Source organism: Rhinolophus sinicus, chromosome 16, assembly GCF_057876585.1.
Source record: "Rhinolophus sinicus isolate RSI-liver-muscle chromosome 16, RSI-T2T, whole genome shotgun sequence".
Taxonomy (NCBI): Eukaryota; Metazoa; Chordata; class Mammalia; order Chiroptera; family Rhinolophidae; genus Rhinolophus; species Rhinolophus sinicus.
Window position 1 is genome coordinate 48,733,911 of NC_142516.1, and position 24,848 is coordinate 48,758,758.

The 24,848-nt window shown below is 43.9% G+C and overlaps 1 protein-coding gene across 4 annotated transcripts in view; it reads left to right on the forward strand.

Annotated features, from left to right (window-relative positions):
* DOCK8 (dedicator of cytokinesis 8) overlaps positions 1-19,523 on the forward strand; it is a 193,513-nt gene extending 173,990 nt beyond the window's left edge. For all 4 annotated transcript variants that reach the window (XM_019730243.3, XM_019730266.3, XM_019730259.3 and 1 more), the window contains 5 exons: positions 2,839-3,075; positions 5,488-5,631; positions 6,928-7,034; positions 17,832-18,002; positions 18,455-19,523. In XM_019730243.3, coding sequence (XP_019585802.1) covers positions 2,839-3,075; positions 5,488-5,631; positions 6,928-7,034; positions 17,832-18,002; positions 18,455-18,515 — 720 coding nt within the window. In that variant the 3' untranslated portion in view covers positions 18,516-19,523. The remainder of the gene's footprint in view (positions 1-2,838; positions 3,076-5,487; positions 5,632-6,927; positions 7,035-17,831; positions 18,003-18,454) is intronic.
* Positions 19,524-24,848: the final 5,325 nt, after the last annotated feature.

The window sequence follows — 24,848 nt, forward strand, 5'->3', positions numbered from 1 at the left end:
GCAGGAGTCATAAGAGCTACCACTTATTAGATACCAACTGTGTGCCTGGCACTGCATTAGGACCTTCATATACACCACTTCATTTCATCCTCCAGCAGCCCTTTGAAGCAGGTGCTATTATTTCTATTTTACAGATGAGAAAACTGAGGTATGGAAAGGTTCAGCAACTTTCCATGATCATGTGAGTGCTGAAGCCAGTACTGGAACTCAGGGTCCATTATCCTCAAAACCGTGCTCTGGTCACTGCTCCTTACTGCATTTCTATAAAACTTGAAACTCTCAATTTACGACGTGTTAGAAAGATGCAGCCTTTTCATTGTCAGCATTGAGTGGAACCTTCTTTAGCTGCGCGTATTCCTTCCCGGCAACTGCAGGGTCACTGTGTTGTTGGGGGAGTGGTGCAAAGGGCTTAGACTTCAGTTTCCTCGCTTCTCACGTGGGGGGCATGTCCTGCCTCACCCCCACATGGGTGGATTGCAGCCCAGTTCTGACACTCACCACAAGTTACAGACTCAGCTGTCTGCAAGAGTGCCTTCATTTCAGACACCAGACTCACGTGGGGTCCCCAGACTACCCACACTTCTGGCCACATGGCCACAAATTTGGGGTTCCCACTTCCCTCAGGTTAGATAATTCACTAGAATGCCACAGAACTCAGAAAAGTGCTGTACTGATGATGACAGTTTTATGATAAAGGGTACACAGGGCAAGTCGGGGAAGGAGCCCAAAGCTTCTATGCCCTCTCCCTGTGGAATCCAGGCGTGTCCCCCTTCCTGCAGGTACAAGTATGTTCACCAACCAGGAAGCTCCACTGAGCGAGCGTTGGTGTCCAGAATTGAACCAGTCCAGGTAGGCATGGATTAAATCATCAGCCACATTATTAAACTCAGTCTCCAGCCCCCATCCCCTCCCTGGAGGTCAGGCTGGCCCCAACTCCCAACCCTCTAATCATATGATTGGTCTTTTGAATAATCAGCCCCATTCTTGAAGCTACCTAGGGACTCACCATGCAAGAGTCACCTCATTAAAAAAAAAAAGACACTCAGGAAATGCTAAGGGTTTTTGAAGCTCTGTGCCAGGAAATGCAAACAAAGACTAGATATAGTCTTTATTACACTACAGAGTGGTGCCTGCCTGCTCAGCCCACCTCATAGACAGATAAGTTCATGAGAGAGCTTTCTAAACCACTGGAAATAATGCAAGTTCAAGGTATTATTAAGGGTTGGGGACAGAGGGGCAGTGGCCATCTGGTCTGTAAAATAAAGAGTCCAAACTTTTCTCTCAGTTCTGTCCTCCAGGATATTAAGAAGATGATGCAAGTAGGGAGGAATTGGCCAAATTTAAAAGTTTGTTTTTCCACATATTTCAGAAGACTCGCTCACTTAAGATACATTCCCTCATCTAGGCTTGAAGCATTAACTAGTCAGACCTGGGCTAAGCTTCCGACAGACACGTTTGAGGTCTTTGAAAGTTCGGGCTGGCTGTGTGCCCGCCGCACACATGCTATGTAGAGTCACCAGTGACATCCTGGACACAAGATGTCTTTTTTTTTTTTTTCCTTTTTCCCCAAAGTAGGTTCTGAGAGTTTTAAAGAAGAATTTAAACCCAGAATTACAACCAGATTTCATCCCACTAAATAGTGATTTACAGTCGAGATCAGTGACTTCACCCACCCATTTTAGTGGGTGGGTGTTGCAGAGTCTACGTTCATCGTTACACTTTTTTTTTTTTAGAGAAATTTTTCTTAATAAGTGCCCTTCTTCACTGTGTGTATGTGTGTGTGTGTGTGTGTGTGTGTGTGTGTGTATACTTTTTAATGAGGTACATGCAGTAAAAGTCACTCTTTTTCTGTTCTATGAGTTTTGACAAACTCATGTAACCACCAACCCAATCAAGATACAAAAGAATGCCATTACCCACAGTATTTCCGCATGCCCTTTTGTAGCCATTCCTTCCCTCTACTTTCAGCCCGACAGTCCCTGATCTATATTCTGTCTCTGCAGTTTTGCCTTTTCCAGAACGTCATATAAATGGATTCCTACAGTAAATAAATGGGATCACACAGCTTTTTTAGTCTGGCTTCTTTCACTTAACACAATGCACTTGAGATTTGTCCATGTTGTAGTAGTTTGTTCTTTTTTACTGCTGAGTAGAATTCCGTTGTGTGGCTGTACCACCATTTGTTTATCCATCCCCCACTTAAGAGATATTTGGATTGTTTCAATTTTTGTATATTATGAATAATGCTGCTGTCGACATTTGCATATAGGTTTTTGTGTGAACATAAGTTTTCATTTCTCTTAGGTACACACACCAGAGAGGAATCGTTGGGTTGGATAGTCAGTATAATTTAACTATATAAGAAACTGCTAACCTGTTTTGTAAAGTGACTATACCATTTTGCATTCCCACTATCAGTGTATGAAAGTTCCAGCCACTTTCCATCCTTGTCAGCACTTGGTGTTGTCGATTTTCTTCAGTTTAGCCATTCTACCAAAAGTGCAGTGGTCATGGCTGTTCCGAAAAGGGAAGTTTGTCTCTTCTGAATAGCAGTTTGTGAACGTTCATGGCAACGTTCAGTTGGATCAGTTAGGAAGGGTGGCTTGTGGGCCTGGCTTCACCCAGACACACGGCCCTCTCCGCCTCTCAGTCCTATGGGAGTGGAGAGGAAGTATGGCCAATGGCTGAAGTCTCACCTGATGCGCTCAGCTTCTGTGGCTGTTGTGAACTCAGAGAGCTGGTGCTGCTATGCTGGTGCCAGCATGCCTTTCCCCTGTGTCCTGGGTGGTTGTTTACAGAATAACTCATCTCCACCTTCCCCTACCTTTTCCCCCTCAGGCCTACATACAAATCACTTTTGTGGAGCCTTACTTTGATGAGTACGAGATGAAAGACAGGGTAACCTACTTTGAGAAGAATTTCAATCTGCGAAGGTTCATGTACACCACCCCCTTCACCCTGGAGGGGCGGCCGCGGGGGGAGCTGCACGAGCAGTACCGGCGGAACACGGTCCTGACCACCATGCACGCCTTCCCCTACATCAAGACTCGGATCAGCGTCATCCAGAAGGAGGAGGTAATGGCGCCCGCAGGGAACGGGCTCCTCCCAGGATGACACACAAACCTCCTTCCTGCTCCTTCATGGCAGACCGGAGTGAAGTCGAGAAAGGAACACACTTGAAATATTATTGTGGTGGTTGTCCTCTTCTTCTCACGGTGCCAGGGAAGCCCATTTGGGCAGCTACATGTTTTATAGTATTACTTTAAGTAGTTTATATATTTAAAGGTTTGTCTTGAATATAAATCTGCTTGCATCACTACAACACTTAGCATTTTAATGGTAAATTGCTATGCAATGTAGCTATTTAAATTTAAAACACTTTCTATTAAATCTGTATCTATTTAAAAGGCAGAGCTGTGTTGTTAATTGTGAGAGACAGGAAGACAAGCCAGCAGCCGCACTGAGCTAGTGGTGAAGGTGGAGGAAGGGCACCGTACAATGTAGCGAGGACACCACCCGACTTCCAGTCCCAGCTTCCTCCTGTGACACTGCACAGGCCACTTACCTTCATTCAGTTTCCTCATCTGCACATTGACAGGAGGACCCCCTTCTCTTCTCTGCTTCTATATACAGAAGCTTCTAATCCATGGGACTGATCAAGAAAGTATCTCAAGCCACAGAATCGCTCAACAATTAGACATGCTTTCAACATCTTGTTTTACTTTAAAACACATCCATGGACGTGTATTTGTCATTCATTTTGTATCGGGCTAAGCCTTCTCTGTGATTTGGGGTGGGCTGGTCACAGTCCAGCATGGTCTTCCTTCTGTAAACCCCACCCGTGAGGACCTGTCTGTACTTTTCAGTTTTGATTTCTGTAAAGCTGAGTGAGAGCTTGAAGATCCTTGCTAAACAATATAAGAGTAGAGTCCTTCTGGGTTTTTATTTTTATTTTTTTTTGCCCCTAGCCTTTTATAGTTGTCTTGTACACACCTAATATGACAGGGATCTTTATAAAAACTCACTTCCATAACATCTTGCCCAAGCATTCAGCTTGGTTTTCATAGAAACAACTCTTTCTTTCCACACCCATAGTTCGTCAGTATGTGTATTATTAGATTAGCTCATTCAAATAACAGGTATAACAAGCATAATCAAGTTGGTGAACAAACACAGATGAATTGTAGTGAATATACACCTCATCGGGCAGGAGCAGAAGTGACTGAGCTCACTGGAGAGTAGCCTGTGAGCTCAAGTGTTCAGCAAGCACATCAGAGAAGAGGTTTCCCAGAGGGCAAAGCAAATCTGAACTAGTGACTCAGTTAAGAAGAGGTTAGTGTAGAAGGCATCTGCTGTATTTCTTATTGTTTCAGGCTTTTGCACACTGGGACACGTAGGCATAGCGTAAAAATAAACTCATGGTCCCAATAAGAATCCTTACAGTATTTCTCGGCCATCCGTAGTTCCCTGACAACCTCAGTATATTGATTTCCTAGGGCTGTTGTAACCAAGTGCCAGAGACTGGATAGCTTAAGCAACAGACACTTATTGTCTCCCAGTTCTGGAAGCCACTGGTCAAAATTCAAGGTATTTGCAGCATTGTTTCCTTCTGAGAGCTGTGAGGGAAGGACTGGTTCCCGGCCTCTCTCCTAGGCTTGTAGATGCCACCTTCCCTATGTCTTTTCACACCCTCTTCCCCGTACGCATGTCTTTGTGTCCAAATTTCCCCTTGTTAATCAGATATAAGTCATACTGGGATAGGGCCCATCTTAATGACTTCCTTTTAACTTGGTTACCTCTATAAAGACCCTATCTCAAGGTCACATTCTGAAGTACTGGGGCTTAGGACTTTAGTATATGAATTCAGGGGCACATGGCTCCACTCATAACATTCGGGAAGAACCATACCCCAAAACTGCAGAATTTAGCAACTAGCAGATTGAGCCTTAAGAGAATTCTGTTTCCTAGGAATTCGCCTTCAGGGTAAGTTGGAGAAGGCACTCATGATGCCACAATCTTGTGTTATGGTGAGGAAGAAAATCTTGAATGCTGTGCGTCTAATCGCTTTCCCGATAAGCCAGGTCACTTGTTCAATAACGGGAAGGGAAACCTAGCAGTGTAGAAAGAACATGGATTTTGAACGTAGACATTATTGTGATCAAATTCTGTCCTCCCTATTTACGACCTGTGTCATTTTGTGGCACTTTCCTAACTTTACAAATCTCTTTTTGATTATCCAATGGAGAGAATAAGGAGGTTGTTTAAAGGAATAAATGATAAATGTATGTAAAGCTCCAGGAATATGATAAGTACTTAAGAAATGTTAAGCACTTCCTTCCTCTTAATCTGTCCAGATTACTTTAAATTACTCTGAAACCCTCCTTAGCTGCTTCTTCAAAACCAGTCTCCCTCTTTGTCATAGCTCCTCATCTGTCATGGCTTATAAGATCAGACACTGACTTCCCTACATTTTTGTCTTATGTTCAGTTTGTTTTGACACCGATCGAAGTTGCCATCGAAGATATGAAGAAAAAGACCCTGCAGTTAGCAGTTGCCGTTCACCAGGAGCCCCCTGATGCCAAGATGCTTCAGATGGTGCTGCAGGGCTCCGTGGGAGCTACTGTCAATCAGGTCAGCAAAAGCTGGTTTGCAGCTCCTCTGGTTCTTGCTATTTTCATTTTTATTACATGTCTGCGTCCTCCTTCCTTGAGGTTGATGAGGAGTCTGAGCAACATAAAAATGATGTTCCTAAGTTTAGACTGAACACTTGTGAGGTTTAGAAGATTTAGAGGGGCCTCTTCTGCTCATGGAACAATCCCAGGTAGAAAAGAAATCCTGGAGAGGAGTGGGCCATCTAAGGAGGACCATTTTCTCAGAGAAGTCTTCCCTCGGGACCAGATCGGGCAATACGATCCAGACTTAGGGTCCTGTTGAAGAGTGCTTAGTCATGCCCAGTTTAGGCAGAGGTGTTGCAGGGCTTAAGACTAATCTAAGAATGCCTGCAGGAGAAGGGGGAAAGGGCATAGAACATGCAACCCCTGGGTCAGTTACCAGATGAAGTCAGCATGCCAGAAGCCTTGCTAACCAGGTTTGACCTGGGACTAGGTTTCTTTGGCACTTTAGACCAGAGTAGATCTTCTCAAACCCATTAGAATCCTGCCTCCCAAGCTCAACATGCAACTAATCCAGTCTCAGATGGAGGAAAATGCTAGCTTAGTACTCTCTGTCCTGTGGCCCTCCTTAATTTCAGATCTAGATCCACTCTTGTCCACACCTCCACACAAAAACTCAATGAGTAGCGTGACTCTTTCATCATTCAGCATAATTGAGCTCCCCTGCAAAAAATTTGTGTCCACGTAATATCAAGGAAGCAAAAATAGCAGAGAGGAGAAATGATTATTATATTTCCAAGATCAGAAAATATTAGGAAGCTTTTGCTTTTTTAAGTCCCAATCCTTTGATGAAAATGGAAGACTGTATAAGCCCACAACCACGGACTATATATGTACTCTGCATTCCTCTGACAAGCCTGCAGTTACACAAAATCATGCTTGACACTGTCAAGGGCAACTGGACAAGTGAATATCGGTGGAAGGATCAAGACACTCCTCATTTTTAGAAAAGCAACTCAAAGCACATACCTTTTGATGTAGTGGTATTACCTTTGTATATAATGGAAACCTGTTATTAGTAGCATTTGGTTAAGAAAATACATTTGTACTTCTTCTGAGTGTTCTCTGAAAAATCCAGACTCTTCCTTGGGAATCACAGTTTCCTGAGAAGTTCAAGACCCTCCTTGATTTTTTCGTTTTGGTCAAACCAACTACAAAATTAAAATGTTCAACCTAAGAAGTCACTCCAAGACTTTCTCCCAAGTAATTTAGTTTTCTTTCCAACTTCAGTATTGTTTTTCACTTTTTACTTCAGGGACCCCTGGAAGTAGCCCAAGTGTTTTTGGCCGAAATTCCAGCTGACCCAAAACTCTATCGACATCACAACAAGTTGAGATTATGCTTTAAGGAATTCATAATGCGGTAAGAAGGAAAATGGCTGGGAATTCGGTAGAGCAGAGGTTCTCAAAGTGTGGTTCCCCAGACCAGCAGCTTCGGCGTCATCTGAGAACTTGCTGGAAAGGCAAATTCTCAGGCACTGACTGGACCTACTGAATCAGAATCTCCAGCAGTCGGTGTTTTCACAAGCCCTCCAGGAAGTCTGACACACGTGCTCAAGTTTTAGAACCACTGCAGTAGAACAACACTGCTTGTACTCCTATTAAGTAACTGACACTTCAACCGTAAATGCTTTCATGTTTATCATCTCACGTGTGCTTCACAATCACATTATAAAACAAGTAGTATCACCATCCTCATTTTACAAGAGGAAATGGAGGTTCAGAGATGGGAGATGATTTTGCCTAAAGTCATATAGCCAGGTAGTAGCAGAGTTGAGTTCAACTCCGGGTTCTCTGAATCCAAATAGCCCACGCTTCTATCAAGGTGCTGATATCGCATGATGTGTTACAGTCTGAGAGGCTCCTGGCATTGGCGGTCTTTGCCATTTCCCATGTGGTACAATAACGCTTTTTTAGAAACTTAATAATAGATACTACCTCAAATTGGGAGACAAAGGCAGGACTAAAACTGTGCTTTTTCGAATCATCTCTAATAGTTGCCAGTGTCAGGCAAGCTTCATCTCTGCTCCCAAATTCTGCAGTGGAGCTGGCTTCCAGAGCCGCCTGTTCAGCCTGGCTAAGACGTGCCTCTTTGGGCAAGGTCTTGCAATCTGTTGCAATACAGGCAGGTATATTGGGTCTCCTGTGGCCCTAAAAAGAATGATTATGAAGGATGTGACAGCATTTCACCTATAAGAACGAAAAACAGCAGACAAATGTGTACCAGTATTTCTTTCATCCAGAACCTTAGAGCAGCATATAAAGTATGAGACTATCCTCACTTGGGAGATGGGGATAAAGGAGGTTCAAAGTTGAAGTTTGCTACATTCAGTGAAAATTCCTCCGAATGCTAACGTTGGGTGAGAGTGGAGATATCTCTTCGTTCACAGGCTTTGGTGAGACGTATGCAAATTTGCTACGTGTAGAGGAGACTCACTTTGTCCCGCAGTGAAGCACAGCTGCTTGGTAGGTAGTAGGGGTGGGGGTGTGTGGCTCTGTGTGGCTGTGTGTCGTGCACACACACTGAGATTATATTTGCTGCTGTTTTGGTATTTGAATTGTTTCCTGTATATGACAACAATCTAGCATTACACAAAAGCTAGATTTACTTCAATCCGTAGTGCATTTTCATAGAACAAAAGGCTAGAAGAATATTGGGAGAAGTTTTATTTACTGTTTTTTTATATTTTATTATTTTCTTGTATTTACTATTTACTTTCTATATATCTTTATATAAAATTCATTATGGTTGAAGGCCTCTGAGCTTGGCAGTGGCCTGGGCCTCTCTGGACCTCTGAAAGGTTTAATGAGTGCACAGTATGACCCAGGTCTGACATTAGTGGTGGAAATGCAGGAGCTGGATAGTCTGCTCCTGATGACAGGTCACATAGCTGCAGGGCTAAGTGACACAATGCAGCGTGTGCTAAGAACTGTGAAGGGTGAACTAAATATAGGACTACAGAGTGCAGAAAAGAACAGTCCATTACAGGCTGGAGTGGCTGGGAAAGGCTTTGTGGAAAACACCACTTAGACGTAGTCTTGAAAATACAGGTGGAAGAAATGGGGTAGCAGGAAGAAGTATCCTTTTACTGGTAAAGGGATTGACATGACCACAAGACCGAGAGGCAGGAATGTGTATGATACCCCTGGGCTTCTCTGAGTCAGCGAGAGCCGCACAGTTGCATGAGCGTGCTAGGACAAGAAGGAAAGACCCGACAGACAGTCGCATTGGTAAATGGGGCTCTGAAGAGAATTGAAATGTGAAAGGAAGCTTGTTAAGAGGAGACATGATTTTCGTTCCTTAGTTAAACCGTACTTAGAAAATCCCCACTGAACACATAGTCCTAATTAGCTCCAGGCCCCAGGACAAGTGACCACAAAGAGAACCAGGGCTGAGTTACACGAGGTTCAGGCCCCAGATACACAAGAGGAAGTCGATTTTCCTAGGGAGGTTCCTTTCATAAAGTCATGCATTACATTTCTGATGGCGATGGTATCTTTCTCCCCAGATGGCCTGCAAAAATGCTGACTTGCCCAAAGCGAATTCGCCATTTAAAATGTTGTTCTCCAGCCTTTCTAATGGTGATTCCCATAGGCTGATGCATGATTCTAGGAATACCACAAGAATATCTATGAGTGCTTCTCAGACTTGACTGTGCAAAGAGATGGCCTGGGAATCTTTTCAAAATGCAGATTCTGATCCAGAAGGTCTGGGGCAGGGCCTGAGACTCTGCATTTCTCACAAGCTCCCAGGGGTGGAGCTGATGCTGCTGGATGGAAGTGGAGTCTGTAAGGCTGTAATGGCTGCCTGACTGGCCCGCTCTCGCATTTCCTTTATCCTTCCCTCCTTCCCCAGTGGTGTACCCCTCAGGCCACGCCTTATATCACTCATCCCTTTTTCCTGCCCTTTCCTCCCTTCAGAACAGTAAACGTGTCCCTCCTATTACACTTTTGAACCAACCATAGATGGCAGTTTACTCGTCCGTTCAGCAAACATGTATTGAGCCCATGCTTTGTGCCAGGCGCTGTGCTCCACGTGTGTACAAGTCAAGCCCCCGACAAATGGGAAGGCTCCAGACAAAACAAGACTGCTGCTCACTATTTCACGTCGCTGTGCAAACAGTGGTTGACTTTCCTTCCATTTTCTTTCTCATAGATCAAAAGTAGTAGGAGAGATTGTGGTTAAGGTTGCATCACTGTATAAATTCAGTAAAATTCATCAAACTGAATTTAAAATGAGTGAATGTTATGGTCTGTAGATTGTACCTTCAATACAAGTGGTGGGCGAGGCAGCCTTCCTTTCCCCCCATTGTTTAATTGCTTCTCAAGTCCAATCAGCAAGCGACAGCTTTTTAATGACTAGAGTAACTCTTTTATCAAGTTGCTTGTACCCTTTCCCCCCCCACCAACTCTGCTTTCAGACAGCAGAGGTGACACTGGTGTGGAAAATGTTTGAGGCTTGAACAGCTCTCAGATTTTCCCTGGAGTGGGCTCCAGCTTCTCAGCAGACTTGGGCTGTAGGTCGATAAGCCCAGATTTCCAAGGTGAACACAAGTGAACCTTCCGATGCTGATTGCTAATAGCGGAAATGTATGCTAGCCAGCTAGGTCCCACCACTGGGCAGTGGCCTTTCTGACTCAGCTGTAGCAGAACCAGATACAGCCATAAAGAACCTGGCAGGCTGACAGCTACAGCTGCTGTACCTCCAGCCAGCCCTGCAGCAATTCAGAAGGTTGCCAAGTTGGAACCTCGATCCCTTCCTGCATTTTCCTGCAGTAAGAAAAAAGCACCGCAGGCTTCCAGAAGCCAAGATGGACAGATGCAACATTCTGTTTCCCTCCTCTGCTCCCCCAAAGTACCCAGACTCTTTTGGACACCATCATCTATGCCAATCTGTGTGTTAAAGTTTCCTTTTCTTGCATGTCTATCTTAGTCAGCTCAGGTTGGTATAACAAAGTACCATAGACTGAGGGGCTTGGAGAACAGACATTTACTTCTCACAGTCAGGAAGTCTCAGATTAAGGTGCCAGCAGATTCCGTACCTGGCGAGGACCCTCTTGCTGGCTCGTAGTAGCCCTCTTCTTCTGACTGTGTCCTCATATGGTAGAGAGACGTGAGAAGAAAGCTCTCTGGCATTTCTTGTTTAAAGGCCATTAATCCCATCATGTGGGTCTCACCCTCATGGCTTAATTTAAATCTCAATTCCTCCTCAAGGTTTCACCTCCAGATATCATCACGTGGGGGTTAGGACTTCAACATAAACACTTGATCCATAACATTATCTAAACTTGCTCATGCCTCTAAAGACTATTGACTGTTCTTTTTATTATTACTTAAATAAGAAATGGCAGTATGCAATGGCCCCCGTTAGAGGTTGGTTTCAGATATACCCAGGTAGAGTTCCACTGCACATATGGCCGTAGAGTCAGAAAATAGAGTAGTGAGTGGTGTTGTTTATAAACTAGAATTAGGTCTGTGAAGAGGAAGGAGAAGGGAGGGGCCCAAGGGGCCAAAGCAAAACCAATGTGTATAGTATAGGTAGAAACCAAAGTAACAGGTGAAAAGGGATCTGAACATTTGGTGTGGAAACAAAACTTTAAATATGATGAGATGTTGTTCAGACGCCTGTCACTCATGAGAACATATGAAAGACTTTTATCACAGAGCCCCCTGTATTAGTGGGCCTGGGATGCTAAACAGAAAACGGAGAGCTAAGTAGAGCAACACACACACACACACACACACACACACACACACACACACCACAGCTCTTCCCCCTCTCCCAGCCCATCAGCAATGATTCTGAAGAGAAAAAACCCAGCTTGGTTACGGTGTGATCCTGGCTTCCTCTCTGAGCCCGCCCCACCCGCACCGCTCTTGATCAAGCTTGTCAGTGCCCTCGCTTCAGGGATGGGGCACTGTGCTGAAGCGTGGTGGGGGCTGATGCTGAATTAGAGACCAGGACATGGTCACCGAAACTGCAGGGCTCTGCAATTCTTCAGCATGGAAGCCCAGGGCCTGAAGGAGGTTAGAGCCAGTGCAATGTGAAGCAGGCACTAAAGACTAGCCTACAGTCTGATCTGGGGATCCACCTACGTTCTAGTGTATTCAGGAGATGCTCAGAATATGCTTCCACGTGTCACATGTGATATTGGACACCTTCACTAGACCATAGCCCCAATCTAGACCCCTTCCCACATCTGCACTAAGGAGGAGGAGAAAGGGCCACCGTGGCTTCCCTGAGGGAGATGCTGACACAGGCCCAAGCAGGGGAGGGAGAGGTGGCTCAGAGGGGACAGCAGGAAGATGTAGCCGTAGCTGCTGCGTGTCTGCCCTGGGGTGCACTCCCTGCCCCCACAGTGCTGTGCACTTTTAGCCTCATGTGCCTCCCCATCTGCAGTGATAGGGGACACACAGGAAGAGCGCCTTCTGTGGGGCTGTAACCCCTACTGTGCTCTAGGAAAGGCAGCCAACATTGATTTACCAGTCCGCTAGGTCCTCACACACCTGACACCATTTCATCCCCATAAAACCATTTTATAGGTGAAGAAAATGAGTTTGAAAGAGGTTATGATTAGCCCAAGGTCACACAGCAAGTAAGTGGCAGAACCAGGATTTAAACTCGTCTTCCATTGGGATAGGCTGCCCTTGGGATCTGGGGTCTGGGAGAGACGACATGAAGGGGCCAGGGTTGAAGAAAGCCCCTGGGATGTGCTCGGCAGAGGCTATGCCCCTGGAACTCACATCCACTGCAGCTCTTCTACAAAGAAGCCAGAAATTCCTTTGATGCCCTGCCCCCAAATTACCCATCCTTACCTTAAAGCGCCTGGAGCATATAGTGTACTCCCCCAGTTGTGGGCCAAGGTTGGGAGCCGATGTCTCAGTGTCTCTAGTGTCTCTTCTCTGAGATCCTCCTCACAATCTAGCAGCTATGCTTTTTCATGGGGCCTTGAGAGGAGACTTGCTCAAGTGTTATCAGGAAGAAGCTGAGAAAGGCAGGATTGGGACCTGCACATTGGAACCCCAGAGAGAATAGTTTCAACTTGAGACCAAGGCCATATGCCTGGGTTCTGGCTGGAAAGGCCAGTGTCTTTCATAGGCAGCATTTGTGCCACCGGGGTTCAGAGTATGGGCTCTTGAGCCAGGTTGCCTGGGTTTCAATACCCACTCTGCCTTAACTAGCGGTGTGACCTTATTAGGCAAGTTCCCTAACCTCAGTTTCTCCAACTATAATAGTCACTACCTCCTAAAGTTAGTGTCAGGATAAAAGACATTCATACGTAAAGCTTAGAAGAGGGCTTGGCACATACTAAGTGATTGGTAAGTGTGACATTGTTCAGTGGGGCCACTAGAGACCTCATCCATTTGGGTAGGAAACAGAGACTTGATGTGATTTACATACCGAGCTGACCTACCCATGGCTTGGCTGCCTCTATACGGCTTATACCATAAGACACGGGGGTGCTGATGGACAGGGCCCTTCAGCGCTTTGCATCTTAATTTCATCAACTAGGAAAAACAAGGGACTGGAATGTAACATTTCTAATAGTCCATCATTCACATAGTGAATAAACAGTTTCTGTACTCAGACTGGGCCTGTCAGGAAGCATGATGTGCTCTAGGTTTTAGCTACGTATGTGCCAGAACTGTGCTAAGGCTTTCATACGTTGAACTCATTGAATCTTTACAATAATTGGTAAGATAGGCTATTATCACCTTCACATCACAGATGAAGAATCTAAGGCCTGGAAAGCGTGAGTACTTGCCTGATGTCACCAAGCCAGGAAGCAGCAAAGCAAGATTCAGAGTGAGCACTCTGGCTGTCCGTGCTCTTAACTCCTGTTGTGTGCTCTTCCCTCTAGGAGCTCCATCCAGTTGCCAGTAACCAAGAATGGCTTAAATAAAATAGAAACGTGTTGTTCTCTCATATTAAATAAGATCAGGGATAGTCATCCCAGAGATGTGTGGTGACTTCAGAAATTATCAGTGACCCCCGGGCTCTTTCCATCCCTTTGCTCTGCCATACTGGTTATAGTGTACCCATCCTTGTATCCTGTCACAATATGGCTACTAGGGCTCTAGCCATCGTCACCACATCCTTGGAAAGTGTCAGGAGTAGAAATGAGGAAAAAGCAAAAGGCTGTGCCCCTGTAATGACCTTTCCTATTGACTTCATCTTATTTCTCTCATCAGCCGCCCCTATCTGTTAAGGGAGGCCAGAGAATGTAATTTTCCAGGCAGGCATACCTAAGGAAGAAAGGGAATGGATATTGAGGAAACAATCAGCATTTTTTTTCCATACCGAGGGGCTGATGTGTGGGTTGTGCAAAAGGAGCATCACAGAAGAGGGAGGTCAGTAGATACAGAGGGTACGTGACACCCTCTCTGTGGGAAAGTAACTGGCAGCAAAGGCCAGGAACCATGTTCTAGAAGAACAGCTTCCTGCCCGAATCTAGCCCCTGTCTCAGGCTGGTTTCTGTTGGACTCTGACTGCTGAGAAATCCCAGGCACATTCACTGTAAGAAAATGCTTGTGTTCGATGAACTTATCAACAAAAAAAGCAAAGGAGATGGCCGTCTGGGATGGTGGTGTCACTGAGAGTGCACGTCAGATGGCCGTGGACCTCATGAAAATGTTACAGATAAGACCATTTTTTTAAAAATGATTTGCAGTGTAGTTATATGTTCTTATGTACATTTACCAAGAGATAAGGCTATTCTCTAGGAGGGAAATTTAGTCCATGTCTCTCTTTAGTTTATGGATTTAAATTAGCATGGTGGAAGGTATTCTAATTTTAATAAGAAAATCTAGAGAATATAATCCAAATGAAACAAAGGAAGAAAATATAGTATATGACACAATTTTATAAATTGTAAAATTTGTTAAAATATGAAGTAACGTTACTACAAAAATATGGATATTTTTCACTCCACCTATTATTTGTCTTGTAAAACACTATGTTTATTCATTGCTGTGTAACAAACTACCCCAACACTTATTAGCTTAAAACAACAACAATAACATTTACTTATGATGCATGTGGTTCCGGGGCTCAGTGAGGCAGTTTTTGCTCAGAGTCTCTCAGTGACAGTGGCTGGGGCTTGAATCACCTGATGGCTTCCTCACTCATGTGTGATGTCTAAGCTGAGAATACTCAAACTGCAGGGGGTTCAGGACGCCAAAGGTAGAGACAGCCAGGCAGAAGCCATAGTGCCCTTTATTACCCAGTCACACAGCATCACTTATACCACATTGTGTTCACTGAGGCAGTCACAAAGGACCATCCATCTCTTGATGGGGACGTGGCAAAGTTGTGGGGATGGGTGAAAGGACACGTCAGGTGGGCAATTATTGCTATGACCCTTTTTGGAAAACAGAATCTGCAACATTCCAAATGCATGGATCGGCCTTATCATCACAGTTCCTCATTTAATTATCCCAACCACTCTAGGAGATGGTATGAGATTATTCTCCCCCGTTTTACAGATGAGAAAACTGAGGACTTCAGTGGTTAAGTCATTGTGCTAATGAGTAGCGACTGGCTTTCAACCCCAGCTCTGTCCGCATGTAAAACATTTAACCCAGTCTAGGGCACATAGTGTGCCATCAGTATATGCTAGCTAGCTATTGTTCCTTCTGATAACACAGACTACAGAGAATTTAATTAATTCTCCCCAAGTGTTCAGAATAGACACCCCCAGGGTAGCAGTTAGCACCTGCAGGCCTCTTGGAGTCTGCCTGTGTTGCAAACCTCGGCCTTGACGTCATCCTGAAACTGACTTTATTTTACACGTGTGGTAGTTCATAACTGTTAATTCAGAAGCAATAAAAAATAATAAGGGGTGATGTAGTAGATTTCTCTGGGTTCAAAGTCTATATACATCCCCTTCCTCAAAACCTTTGATATGCAACCCTAGGTATCCTACAATTTGCTTCAATTAATGTCAAACTTAAAAGATAGGTGAAAATCCAGTGAAGGGAGTTCTTTTGGCTTCTGGCTGAGTTAAATCAAGTCCATCTTCTACAGCAGCGAATTCTGTGGTGCAGCTGTGGTAAGAGGTTTGTTTTGGCCTTGGCCAGGTAGCTTCCCCCTACCCCATTGCCACATGCCACCCTCTTCACTTCTGTTCGGAGAACAGTTTAAACCACATTGATCACTGGAATCCTATTCATCTGCAGGAGAATAGAAATATTACTAATTATTGCATGACAGCTAAGTTTCAGCCATTAGGTTGTCCCTTCAAGGCTTGTTGATTTGTCAGTTCCCTTGAGTAGAACAGTATAAAGGGCAAGACTTTATCATGTTTAAATAACATGAGTTTTTTCCTGGGTATGTACCATACTGTGTGGGAAACCACAAAAACACTAGGCTTAACTGCCCACAAGTTAGATAAACACAAGTTTTTAAAGATTTTCTTTTTAACTCTCTGCAGTTTCACCCCAGTGGGACTACATATAGATCTGTTTTTGTTGATTAGAGGATTTCTGTTTTCAATTCTGTAAAATTATCAGCTGTTATCTCTGAATATTGCCTCTTGCTCATTTTACATTCTTTTAAACATTCTTTTAGATGTAGCTTGGACATCTCCATTATATCTCCAGATTTCTTAACCATTTTTTTCATATTTTTACTTTTTTTTTTATCTCGTTGGTGATTTCCTTTGATCTGTCATAGTTCATGAGTTCTCCAGTTGTGTTTAGTTTACTGTTTAACCTGTCCATTGAGATTTTTCTCTTTATTTTAGTGATTACATTTTTATTTCTAGAAGCTCTGTTTGGTTCTTTTCTGAAATTTTCCAGATCTCGTTTTTCATACTCTCCCATTTGTTGTCATGGATTTTATACCTTTATTATATTTCTTATTAACTTTGGAGTTTTACGTCATTCTATTATCTCTAATTCTTATCTGGCTAATTCTTCTACATGTTGAATCTGTTGGTTTTCCCTCATGGTGGTTGGTTTCCTCATATGATATATAATTTTTCGTTGTGAGCTCATCTTTATCAGGGGGCGCTCTGTCTTTGGGTGGCCCATGGGCCCTGATTGAGAAACTATCCCTCCAGAGCAGCTTTCTGTTTATTTCCATCTGAGCCCTAGGGATTTCAATAATCTTGGTCTAGTTTTTAAGTTAATTGGAGCACCTATAATAAAGGAATGTACCTTTGTAACTCATACCTACATGCGGTATAAGCCTAGAATTTCAGTTTCTTTAGGCGACTTTCTTTCCTATTGATGGTTCCAAGCTGATAACAAACTTCCATTCCACCTTTCTGGACAGTTTTCAGCCTTTTTCTACACCTCTTTTCAGAGATGGCATAGCTTCTCAAGGCTCTGAACTATATGCAGGTGACACATCTAGAACCCAGCTTAGCCCTGGCCAAGGTTACGTCACTTACCTTGTGTGGGCATTGAACCTACCCTCCCCCCTCCAGCTCCCAGGACTTATATGGACTTGAGGTCCTAACAGGGAGTCCTTGTGACAGCTGCCATGTCACCAGCTCCTGCTATCGCTCTGATTTTGATTTCCTCCTCCTTTAGGGTACCGGGGGTTTCCCATTCTCTTTCAACAACTTTTTCTTGTACTTTCCCAGCATTTCCACATGTATATAGCGGGGGAGGGGATAGGGGACTGAAAGGCTTCTAATCCATCTGCCATGTTGCCATAACTCACAGTGAGTTTTGCTTAAGCATAAGCGTTTCCATTCTGCTATGACCTGAGTTTGAATCCTGGATCCACCACTTGCTCACTGTTATCTTGCGCAAGCAACCTACCATTTCCGAGCTTCAAGGACCAAACAGAGATCAACACAGACTTTCTCGGTTTGTTGGGAAAATTAACCAGGTGATGGATGTGAAACTCCTTGAATAGTTCCTGGCAGAGAGTGAGCCAGAGCTTCCATATCGCCTGGGCAACTTTTCAAAAATACAGATTTCTGGGTGCTGCCCCTTAGAGATTTGGATTCGTTGAGTCTGATGTGGGGCCCAGAAATCTGCAAGTTGAAAAGCTACACAGGTGACCCTGACAGGCCATCAAAGTTTGCCAACACTCCTAAGGTGACTCAAGAAATGTGAATAGTATCATCATCCTGTATTTCTAAGCACCTCAAACTCCTTTGAAATAAAACCTCATTTTCTCCCTACCCTGGGCTTTGCCTGTCAGATGCGGTGAGGCTGTAGAGAAAAACAAGCGTCTCATCACAGCAGACCAAAGGGAATATCAGCAGGAGCTCAAAAAGAACTACAACAAGCTGAAAGAGAACCTCAGGCCCATGATCGAGCGGAAAATTCCAGAACTCTACAAGCCGATATTCAGAGTTGAGAGCCAAAAGAGGTAAGAGCCAGGCAGAGGAGGCCTCTTCCTGGGGGATAAAGGACAGGGCCCGGGGCCCAGCAATCAGCGTGCGCCCGGCTGCGCAGAACCTCCGTGGGCTGGGAGTGGGTCTGCGTCAGAGAAGCTGCCAGAGCTTAATCTGTTCTCCTTCCATCCTGATCCTCCCTGCACCTTCTCCTGACCTCCCTGAGACTCCTTCCTGTTGGCCCCCCGCCAGCCGTCTTCCCAGTGCCAACTTACTGCCTGTGTTTTTTCTGGCGCAGTGTGAAAGGATCTGAGCACCTTCTCTTATTTACTTATTTACTGGGTTCTCCATGATGGATGTCCTTTCTAGTGGGTGGTGTTTTCCCCCTTCCCTCTCTTTAAAAGGCTAATTGATCTTTCTGACCTCTGTTTTTTTTCTCCTTTTGTTTTGTTTTTGTTTTTGTTTTTCTCTCTCTCCCCGATTTCAGAGACTCCTTCCACAGATCTAGTTTCAGGAAATGCGAAACCCAGTTGTCACAGGGCAGCTAAGGAAAGCTGTCTTCACCCATGGAGACCTGAGGCCCTGTGACCCTGGAGGACTCACTGGTACTTCAAACGTAGGATATTTGCCATGTGGAATAGAGGACGTGCTCCCTGACCAGACAGCACTCCATCCAAATGACCACAGGAATCACTCCCAAATGGGGTCTGACCAACCGGGTTTTGGCCACACTGGCGGGTGGGGGGCGTGGAAGGGTGCCTGTGTATTTATTAAAGCACGGTTTTTCCCAGTATTGTACAAAACAAGGCATCAACAGTGTCTCCTGCTGTGTGGTCAGTCATCGTCGTCCATAGTTGGATGTACGGGAGAAAGTCTTCCTGCCCAAGGAGAAATGGAAAAGTTCTCCACCAACCTATTCAAAATAAACTTCACTCATCCTCTCTTTGTGGGGAAAGGAGGGCGAGCTTGCAAGAATGCAAAATATGGTCAATAAATCTGTGAGAAGTGGAGGCCTTACTAGAAGTCTAAAAATCATCATGGTTGCACATTTAAGGATGGATGAATCATTCGTGAGCTCGTTGCACTTTGGGCAGCGGTGGACTCGTTGTACAGTTATTTTTGGTGAAGTGTTACTGTTAAGTTAATTGAACGTGCTTCTAGAGGAGCACACTCGAAGCCCAGATTTAGGAGGTATATGGTACTCTGAGCAGTCCGCCCAAAGTCGTGGATTCACTTACATTGAAACAATTCTCCTGTAAGGCCTTGTGTTTTTTTCTGATGTGTGTACTCACTCACTCTTTGTCTCCTCCTCTCTGGGACCAGGTTTATTTTTATAAAAGGATAATATCTACACTTTCGTTTCAGAACCTGTGCTTTCAGAACACTGTGTAATGTCCATCACTTACAGCGTGCATTCAGCTTTGAAGTCTTTTGATAATGTACGTTAGGAGAAAGATGAACAAAATTATTGTTTGAGAATTAAATTATATATTTTTAATATGACTGATTACCTTGACTGGTCCTAAAAATGTAATAAGAACTGTAAACAAAATGTTTCCCGTTGCAACTTGTGTTTTTTATGTTGACAACTCTTCATGTTTTGTAAAGCACTTCAGAGAAGAAGACACATGCGCAATCACAGCCTTGGTCAGACAGTGCTATCCAGGGTTGCACCTCTTCTGCGACATTTAGTCTTGGTGGTCCTGAGAGAGAATTTAGTTTGGATATTCCAGAACTTTTTGTTTATGTATCAGGTATGCATCGATTTATAGTCTGAAAAGGACTTTTTTTTTTTAAATTCCTAAAAGCTTAAGTTTCAGTGGCAAACGTTTTTTAAGCATTTGGGGCAGAATGCTTTTAAAAGTATATTATATACTTAATTGCCTTCTTCAATGAGTATACATGACATCCTTTAATTCCATGTGGTGTTTAGCATCTTCTGTGTGGGAGATAGTGGTGAGACCAAGGTTAAATAACACTGTCACTGCCCTCCAAAGTCTGTCAGTTTAGTGAGGAAGAGACTCTATATGTGTCCTCATATTGATGTAGGAATATTTCTCTCTGCGTCCCCAAATGATGTAGGGGACCTTTGAGTGAGTGAGTGCCTGGATCGTATCTCGTGAGACCGAAGAATGGAAACACAGACCCAGGAGAGGCAAAGAGTTTTAAAAAGAGGATAGTTTATTGAAAGCAAAGGGCCAGAGCTCCCGAGCAGGAGTGCCCAGTGACTGAGGCAAAAGTTCTTACTTTTATACCTTCCCTGGCCTGCTTGGGGAAGGGGGCTGGAGCCTTCTAATGGAATTCATCTATCGGGTTTGTCCTGTTTGCCCATCCTGAAGGGATTCATGAAATAAACCATCCCTATCTATCAGATCTGCTCCTTTGTCCGGCCAAAAGGGATTTATGAGATAATTTATTAACCTCAAAGAGCATTCTCGTATCTTTGTCCTGGAGTGAAGGAGACATTCCAGAACATGGAGTTTCAGGATATGGCTGCCTTTTGCTTATTTCACCAGGGACCTTCCTGTCTTCCTAACAACATGCTAACTAACCTGTCTCAATATAGCCATAATACACAGCAGTCTAGAACAGGCCCCATGGAATGTAACGTTTCCTGAGTGACTCAAGCATGGCCATCATTATCAACAGCTATTATATTCTGCCCTCAAACAATAAGGTTTAGGTGCTAAGTTATGTAGGGCTGACTTTTAATGCTAAGAGCTCTAGTAATCCTAGTGACCTAGGATATTCCCGACGAAATGTCCCCTGCTTTTAAATACCTGTTGTCACAAGGTATCTTTTTTTAGTCTCTCTTGTACTGCAGTGGGTGACACTTGCTTCACAAGTACAGAAACTGTGTTCCCTGCTGCATTCCTATCCCCTAGCCCCGTGTTCAACACGCTGAAGACACTCAGTAAATATTTGTCAAACGACTAAATGAATGAATGAGGGCGAGTAGGCCTGATTCTAGAACAGCATGGTCCAACAGAAACATAATACAAGCCACATTAATAATAATCATAAAAAGAAGCAGGTGAAATGAATGCTAATTATATATTCTATTTAACCTGATAGATATTATCATTTCAACATTCAATCAATATAAAAATTATTAATGAGGCATTTTTGTGTTCCTTTTTTCATACCATGTCTTGGAAATCTGTATGTTGTACGTATTTAACACTTACAGATTTTACACTTTACACTTATCAATTAAGACCAAGCACATTTCAAGTGCTTAGCCATGCATGGCTAGTGGCTGCTCTATTGGCCGGTGCAGTTCTAGAAGCTTCCAACTTTTATAACTTGATATCTCTGATCTATGGTCTCAGAATAGAGGTCATTAAAGTTGTGGGAATAGGGTCCAGAGGAAGAACAACAGAATTCTAATTCAGAGCCTGTGGGTTTACCTGGAAGTAAAGCTTGTGGAGTTGGGGAGTGTGGACTGGCCAACATTGGTTTTAGCTGCTCATACTCTTTCTGAGCTAACCCCAGTCTTTTCTCAATTCCAGATAATTCCGTTGTTCTTTAAGTAACATATAAAGTGGAGTCATTGCTGTGCTTTTTTAAATAATGGCATAATCAAAGAACTCAGACATAGGTCCTCTGATTAGGTAGTCTAAATAAGAGAGAAACATTTTAAACATTCCTAAGAGTAAAGAAAATTAGGCCTTTTGTTTCCTGAAAATGAAAGAAACCCAATTATGCCATGATAACCATCTTGATTTAACTTTGGAAAACTTTTCTGTGAAAGATTATTGGATAAATCTTCTGATTAATTTCATGCCTTCAGCAAGGTCAAGGATGCAAGTGTCACCATCCCTTAATCTCAGGAAAATGACACATGAATATACTGCATAGACCTGATTGGGTTTGTACTGTCACACATTGTCTTAAATGCCATAATTCTGTTTAGTAAGGAGTCCTTTCCATGACAATAGATTTGTTTTTAAACAAAAACCGTTTAGGGCTGGCATTGGTCGTTGTGGTTCCAAGTATGTTTTCAAAGACAGGGAGCCTTTGTTTTTGCCTGGAATGTATTTTTAAATACTTGTTCTCTCAAATATTGTAAAGCTGCAATTGACTAAGTATCATTTTGCCATAAAAACTAAAGGTTCTAACATATGCCAGAATGCAGGGTATATCCACGGTATCCAGTGTGTTCTTTTGGACTTAAGGCGATACTTTCCAATCTTTTACACATCGTAGGTGTACGTGTTATTTATTGAGACATAACAAAGAACTCCCAAACTAATTAGCTTAAAACAACAATAAACAGTAAATAGCCCACCCGGTTCCTATGGATTAGGACTTCAGAGGGGGCTTCGCTGAGAGCTTGCAGTGAAAATGTTGGCCAGACCTGCCATCCCCTGAAGGTTTGATTATAACTGGAGGATCCTCTTCCAAAGTGGCTCATTTGTAATGTTGGGAAGTTGGTGCTAGTCATTGATGGGGACCTCACTTCTTCTCCACATGGGTCTCCCCCCAGACTGTATAAGTTTCCTCAGGACAGGACTGCTGACTTGCCCTAGGGTGAGTGATTGAAGCAAGTCAAAAGTGGCAGTGTCTTCTGAGGCTTAGCCTCAGAAGTCATACTCCCCCCGATCTGCCGAATTCTCGTTTTCAGAAGCAAGTCACCAACTTCAGTCCACATTCAGTGGGAGGAGAATGAGAGCCTCCATTTTGAACAGAGGGCTGTTAAACATGTTTTCACCTTTTAAAATGAGCACGATGGGGTGCACTGAAATGTTGTATTTGTTGTCTCACTGGGATAAATGGGTAAAGCTACTTGCTGGTAGAAATGAGCAGCCCTGGAGCTCTGGCTGTCCTGAGTCACCCCCAGAGGGCTGGCGTGATCAAGCGTATGAAATACCTCTAAGCCAGCCACCCCCCCACACCTCAGTGTGCCGTGGTACACCATTTGGCAAGCCCTAGCCTAAGGATAGTTCTCAGTTGGCAATCTCTTCTAAGGGACAGAAAACCAAACTTAAATTGTTATTGAAAGGGGTGATTGAATTCACTGGCACACTTAATAGAATAATACAGAAGTCATAATGGTTCAGACCCAGCTTGATTCAGGACCCACACCACAGCTCCTGGGTCCATTTTTCCTCTTGGTTGGCTCCATCCTCAGGCTTTCAGCCGTGGTCGCCAGAAGTTCCAGGCTCATCCATTATAGTGAATACCGTCCTCAACCTCACAACCTCATCCCACCAAGCTCCACAAAGAGGAGAGGTTCTGTATTCCAGAATCCCCAGTGGGAATTCCTTGGATTCACTAATTCAAGTGGCGCATGCTAACCAAGTTTCTCGCCTTGCACTAGAAGTGCGACCAATATCAAGTCAAAGCACGTGGCTAGGGATGGGGGCCTGGTAGTTCCTCACGGAAGGAGGAAGAAAGGGGAAAGGGTGCAAAACATATCACACGAGCTCTGCAGGACATTTTGCTTTAAAGAAAAGGCATTCAGAAGAAGAAACTTGTGTCAAGATAAGGATTATAGTTTATTTCATATCGTGTTCACAACCTCTGACCTGGCAGGACCATCCCCAGGAGGGAAGATGAAGGACATCTGCAGTATATGAAGGAGAACCTAGGGCTTATATCCTGAAGAAGGGTGGGGACTGGGGTAGATGGGGGTAGGATGTATTGCTGTGCCAGTGATTTATCCTCTGGAGTGTCTTGTCAAAATGGTGTAAGTGATCAGAAATCAGAACTGCAGGGCTGAGGGCAACAGGGAAATGGAATAAAATTAGATCTGAGTGGAAAAAGTCAAACATCAAAACTGTGTTTTCGCTCAGAGCTCCAGTGTCTGGCCCATAGTGGGCTCTCAATGCATGTTTGTAAAGGACCAAAATAATGAATGAAGATGGCAAATCAATGATGATTTCATTCAGACTAACTTTTCTGTAGCTCTGGTCTGAAAGCAGCTCCTAAAGGACAGATGATTACATCTATTGGCCCCAGAGGAATGGCTTTCCATTTCCTCTTGACTTTACCTATTATCGATACGTGAGCAAAAATTAAGAGGATTTTTTTCCTCTTTTCTGTTGCTTTCCCTTGAATTATCCTAAACCTTATTCTTTGTAATTTTAAACCTAACTTCACAGAGCCTGATTCAAAAGCCAGATCTCTGAAGGTCACTAAGGTTTTGGGCCTTGGAATTACTGGAAGAAATGCAGCACAGCCTCGGCTGAACACTCTTTGGAGAGCTGTCCGTGTTCCCAACCCATAAGGCCTTGCTGCTGCAGCACACCCTGGAGAGCATCCTGGAATGATGCCACCCAGTTCCCATGTGATGATGACCTTGGTGGCATAGCTTCACAGCTACATGGCTTTCACCTTTACTATTTTCCCCACACATTGGAAGATACAAATCGTTAGCAGCAAGGTAAGGGAGGGATTTTCAAGGTGATACAGCTCTAAAGGATACAGGTGAGAAATTAGCTTTCCTGTTCCTTACCGTTTTATGTGATGAGAGAACATGACATGGATGAACAAATTATTCTGTCATCCAACAAGATTGTCAGGGTTATTAGTGAGATTTTAAAAAAACAGATCATGACTGCCAAAAGTCCTGGTTTCTTATTCTTCCACTTTCTAGACTTGCAACTCTGGCCAAACCGCTGCACCTCTCTGAGGTTTAGGTTTTTTTCACTGTGCAATGGGGATAAGAAATGCTCTGCCTTCTTCCAACCTGCTGAGGAAATCCAGTGAGATAATGAATGAGTAGGAATGTGTTTGGGAAACTCGAAAGTGCTGCTCCGAATGTAAGGTCGCACTACTTACAATTGACAGCTCCAGCGAGTTTTGCCAAGCCTCCACACAGTTGCTTCCGCTGCTGGCAACGTTAATCAAAAGCAGGCCAAAGGTGCAGGCAGGAC